The sequence below is a fragment of the Atta colombica genome, unplaced genomic scaffold, assembly GCF_001594045.1.
Source record: "Atta colombica isolate Treedump-2 unplaced genomic scaffold, Acol1.0 scaffold274, whole genome shotgun sequence".
NCBI lineage: Eukaryota > Metazoa > Arthropoda > Insecta > Hymenoptera > Formicidae > Atta > Atta colombica.
Window position 1 is genome coordinate 1,195,635 of NW_017259375.1, and position 5,676 is coordinate 1,201,310.

Genomic DNA, 5,676 nt, shown 5'->3' on the forward strand with positions numbered 1-5,676 from the left:
ATTACTTGTAGTTTTTGTTGTAACTATATGTTACTAATATTTTAAAATGCTCATTAACATCTATATTCTGTATCGGAAGAAAATGGCGTGCTTCAGTATTAAAAATAAATAGAAATGATAGTGGGAAAATATTTATTAAGAGCATATTAAGAAAAGGGGATTTTATTAAAATCGTTGTACGTCTGAAAGAGAATTAATAAAATACTGTGGTCGCTCCATAGTCTACATTTAACGCAAAATGCTCTTTTCAGTGATATCTACTCGTGATTATTTGTCGATTCAGTAAATTGTAATTATAACTATATTCATCATCCAATAATATCATTAACTTTACGTAATTAGTCTACACTTCAAAACAAAGTGAGTGCTTCACATTTCAATGTTTCTCTTATCGTGTATAGATGCACGTTGCTACCCGTATAATAAATATCGAATTTTTCAATTTTTTGTAAGATAAAATGGCGCAGTAGTCCGTGAGAGACTCTTGAGAATTAAATGAGAGAACTCGCTCTCACACCTCTTTGTAAGATCGACAAGGCGGCGGTGGTGCGCTCCAAATGCCATTTTCCCGACACGATGGTTTTTTCACTGGTTCCAGAGGAGTCACATAGCCAGGCGAACATGTTACCTATTTCATACATTTCAAAATTACAATAATTTTGAAAAATCTAATCATTTATATGACAATCTTATTATATTTATTATATATGATGATAAATTAGTGAATTAAGCAGAAAAAAGAATTAAAATTACCTGTATGTTATCTCCTGGTTTGTACCAAAATTTGAGAGGTGCAATTCGGCCATGAGGTGGATCACCTGGATAAGGACACCTTACCTTACCTAGAATGTTACATAATTTGTTGTTTAAAATTTTTAACAATTCCAAAAACATGAAAAAACAATATAATATTAATTTTTTAGTGTTATTTTTTTCATGGAAAGAATAGTTAGGCCAGTTACAGATTAAAATAATTATATAAGAATTTAAACATTTTAATGCTATAAAAGATTTTGATATTTTAGCAATCAGTTTGAGCGTTCAATATGATTATTTATAGATTGCAGTACAACATAATTATTTTCAGATATGTATTCAGCTAAATTTTTTAGATATTTCAACGCAAAACTGTTCTTTTCATGTAAAATTACAATACAAAATTAAAGTGGCGCAATTTTTTCACGCTAATTATTAACTGTACTTCAAATGTTATAATATTATAAAATTTAACTATACGGACACTCACATATAGGTGGATCGTGAGACCAAGTACCGTTTTCGGTGCATATGGTAACCGCTTCTCCTATCAATTGATGACCCGGTTGACAGGCGAATCTCACTAAGGCGCCGACTTTGTATATTCGGCCGTGATTCGACTGTTTCTTATTAGTATATCGTGGTTGCTCTATGATGCGTCCACTTTGTGGCATTTCCGGTACAGGACACGTGATCTCTATAAACATCTTTTATTAACTACGATGTTATTTCTGTTAAAATTAATTATAACTGATTATACCTAATTGATTTTGCAAGAACTATTTTTTTTAAGCATTACACTCTTTCAGTTAAGAAAAGTTAAGTCTAAAAATCATTTCAACCGAGTATTCAACTCGATTGATTCAAACGTTTAAACCATATAATTTATCGAAAAAATTTTTGAGAGTAGACGTAGTTTTAGAATTACTGTTTAAAAATTCTTTAAAAATAGAATCACATATTCTAAAATGACTATTTTACTTTGACAAGTCGGCATAGATCCGTTCCACTTGCCGTCTCCTTCGCACGTCATACTCTGCGAGCCTAAAAGTTTGTATCCCCACATGCAGGTGAAGATAGCTTTCTCGCCATATGTGCTATTGTGCTCGTTTAATACCAACAATGCATTATTTCTGATAATTATCTCCGAGCATTTGATCTTCTCGCAATGCGGCATCTCCGTCGACCATTTGCCTGCAAAGGTAATTTTCTTAATTTTATATTTAACTGTGTTCGCTGACAAGCAAGCGTTGCTTCGTACCGTTATACTGGCACGTGATTCTGGAAGCACCTTCTAATCTGTAGCCTACTGGACATTCGAAAACGGCACTATTTCCCATTCGGCTACCTCCGATGCGACTAATTAATGGCGGCTCCGGGACATTCAATACCAGACATTGAACATCTGCAAAAGTTAATTAAAACCACTAATTGAAAAAAGAGTCCGATTCCATTAATTAAAATTTTGGCTAAAAATAAACAAATAAGAATTTTCTGATTGAATCTATTATAAGTTTAGTTGAGATAATCAGAATTCTGATTGATATATAAATCAGTAATCTTCTGACTCGTTCATTTTCAATCAGAAATTTTTCTGATATAACAGAATTCTCGCTACTGACGAATGCGATCAACGTAATTATCATAAGTTCTAAGAATAATATGTTATTTTACAAAACGAAGTTCTATTTAGTGGCCGTACCTACAACACGAACTTGTATAGAGTTGTTCAATCCTTTCGGTGTGGTGCACGTGTATATTCCGGAATCCGGAGGTTTGGCATAGTATATCGACAGGCGATACTTCAAGTCTCTTTCCCGTGCAGCGATCGCCCATCCTAGGACAAGTAAATAAAAAATAAATATATAATATAAATTATATTTAAGGACAAACGTATAAATTTCGCAAATTATTAAAAAAAAATTCTTATTTAAATCCGTACGTTTTAATGATACAAACATTCAAAGTCTCAATGCACTTTTCACCTGTCAAATATCGACGGAATGTTGAGGTCCATGTCCATTCAGGATTGCCCAACTTCCTAGCAAAGAGACACTCCAGATGCAGGATACTTCCTGGATAAACGGCGAGTGCACCGGTCGGCTCTACTACGGCCGAACCAGTAGGTAGACCGAAGTCGATGGTTGGTGGTACATCTTCTGTTTATCCTCGAAAAACGCGAGGATCAAAATTTAAAAGAGATGTCGACAGTGTTATCATATGGTAATATGAAAAATCATAGGACTCACAATATATCTATACATATAATATTTCCATATATTTCTTTTCATCAATCATAATTTTTTGAATAATTGGAGTAGCCTCTTGAATATATCTATTGTTTCCATCGTGTTTGTTAGGCATTTGCGATGTAGAGATTTTAAATACGAATATATTACGTACCGGTATAATTGGAGATTGCCGTAGTAGACACGCAACTAGGTGTCTTTCCGTCCCACGTGCCATTGCGGCAGTGCAACAAGGAATCGCCGATAAACTTGTATTTACCTATCTCTCGACATCTCACCATCAGCCGTTCATTGTGAGGTACACGAATTGTGTGTATCTGTAATATATATTTGCTCTCTAAAATATTCAAGTCCAAGAATTAGAAAAGAGCTCCCGAATTTACATTTTTTAATTCTGTTATGTTTTCTTTGTATTTTTTTTACTAAAATTTCTTGATTTTAAATAGTGATAAATAAAGCTTTATTTACAGTCTGTAATAATAAATTAAAACATTTCATTATGTTATAAAAAGAATCCACTCCAGAAATGATTGGATCTTGAATCAACATTGATTCGATATTGAATTAATCATCGATTTGACATTGATAGACTAATGATTTTTGACTGGAAATATAATTATATTTTAGATTATTCTTTTCGATAATTAAATCACTTGAAATTTCAGTCATTGCGATTAATAATCATTAAATATGCAATTCAGATAAAAATTTATATAAGATTTTAAACTTGTTAATTTATTCAATTTTGGATTTTCAAATCCTTATTATCAACAAAGTTTTGGTATTAACAATTTCGCTACTAAAATAGAGCACAAAAGCGATATACTCACAGACATAGTAAGATATTTATAGGTGACGATAAGAAGAGGATGAAGGTCTTTCAATATGCAAACGTTGTCCAGTCCCAAATTCTCGGTATCTGCAAGTACACACGATAGATGTTTAGAAATTTGAATTTGAAAGTGTATCTTTTAGTTCGCGAACGCTCGCTCACACCCTTGCAACAGCGTTCAAAAATCGATCACGTTTTATAGCGGCTTGCGCGATGAACGCCGAATAGAAATCGATCCAACTCGATCGCATAGCACCGACTAATATATTGTCGTTGCGTCAAGAAGTTGCACGTGCTTCTCCAACAACAGTGTTGTTTAACGATAACTTAAGGCTGTTTTTTTATTAAAAAATTACAGATTTTTCTATACTGTATTTGAAAATATTACAAAAAATTCGACGGCGATTTAGAACCTGGATCAAAAATTTTAATTTAAGAAGTAGATTCAATTATAAGAAGTGGAATTAAAGAAGTAAAATTAATTATTTTTTAAATAATTAATTTTAACTAAAAAATAAAATGAAAAGATTCTTATTTAAATTATAAAATTGTATCATTCTTAAGCTTTAACAAATAGAAAAGATTGCTTATCTTCTATATCAAAAAATAGAATTAAAATTATTTAGAATAAAATATATTAAAAATCGATATTTATAAAGAAATAAATAATATCTATAGTTCTTGGAATTTAAAAGCCGATTTTTTTAAATCTATGCGGATCTCTTCCATGCACGGCGAAAAAAGATTTATATATAATATTATATTTCGACTAAATTATGATAATATAGATACGATTAATATCTTTCCTCAAAAGAGAATGTCATTTTTATAAGAATTTTTATATAAAAATATAATATTTCATTCAAAATTATTACATAATCATAAGTTGATTCCTGTAAACTGCATCGCCTATACATAAACATCCGAGAGATTTTACAAATTCTATCCTTCGTATAATATTTATTTTTTAATTTATTATTCAGAAATATTCCTTATCAATTACGACGTTCTTTAAAAGCAAATTTTGGTTGCAAGATCCGCACTGAAACGTCATAGTGTCATGCACGCACCTATGCATTTGAAATTCAACGTGAACAGGAACAACATCGTGGTCGCTATCGCTGCGACACGTGCACGCGTCCTTCCCGAACGATCGTTGCACGGCATGTTGCTGGTGTCCTGGCAAATCGCGGTCACGCAAGATCATGATTAACGACGACGAGGGGACGCTAACGCAGCGTGGTAGCAAGACGGATGCATGATCGTGCGTCGTCAATTGGCCTCGACTGCCTTCTCTCGATCCCGTTCATTATCTCGCACAAAACAGCAGGATACTCTTACGTCGCACTCTTGGGCGCAATTATCACACCCTGCAATCGGATGCTGGAGCGTGCGACAACACGCTAGCAACAACGTCGATACTAAACATCCATAATCGGCGGGGGTGGTCCAAGACTCGCTATTCCGAGGGATGCGCATGCGGTCACCCTCTGTTTCTCTCTCTCTCTCTCTCTCTCTCTCTCTCTCTCTCTCTCTCTCTCTCTCTCTCTTTCTATATCGTCGCTGCTTTCAACCCCAGAACTCCATTTGGTTTACGTGCCACGTCTGTAATTCTGATGAATATACTGGGTGATAATGTTCGTCAAATTGTAAAGTTCATAATGATGAATAAAAAATGTTAAGTGACCAATCAAAATGACATAAATATTAAACAATATGTTTAATTGGTTTATAAAAATTGTTAGGGACTATATTTCATCAAATTAAATATGAACGATGTATAAAAAAATATAATAAAGAGCGATATAATACAGAGTTCTTATTAAAAAAAATTTTATA

At 33.0% G+C, this 5,676-nt stretch overlaps 1 protein-coding gene across 1 annotated transcript; it reads right to left on the bottom strand.

Moving 5' to 3' along the window:
• Nucleotides 1–182: 182 nt before the first annotated feature.
• LOC108689682 (locomotion-related protein Hikaru genki) lies at nt 183–5,243 on the bottom strand. The gene is made up of 10 exons (XM_018196557.1): nt 4,908–5,243; nt 3,836–3,924; nt 3,160–3,322; nt 2,742–2,915; nt 2,459–2,593; nt 2,018–2,161; nt 1,738–1,950; nt 1,247–1,453; nt 754–842; nt 183–628 (listed from the first exon to the last, which is right to left on the bottom strand). Exons 1-10 carry the CDS (start codon nt 5,002–5,004, stop codon nt 512–514), a joined length of 1,428 nt encoding a protein of 475 aa, XP_018052046.1. The 5' UTR covers nt 5,005–5,243; the 3' UTR covers nt 183–511.
• Nucleotides 5,244–5,676: the final 433 nt, after the last annotated feature.

What these genes read in the sequence shown, in the direction of transcription:
- LOC108689682 (XM_018196557.1), bottom strand. Translation starts at nt 5,004, where the DNA reads ATGCCGTGCAACGATCGTTCGGGAAGGACGCGTGCACGTGTCGCAGCG. An exon ending in GTTGAATTTCAAATGCATAG is followed by an intron (nt 3,925 to 4,907) that starts GTGCGTGCATGA and finishes GTGTACTTGCAG; the next exon opens with ATACCGAGAATTTGGGACTG. An exon ending in GTCTCACGATCCACCTATAT is followed by an intron (nt 843 to 1,246) that starts GTGAGTGTCCGT and finishes GTAACATTCTAG; the next exon opens with GTAAGGTAAGGTGTCCTTAT.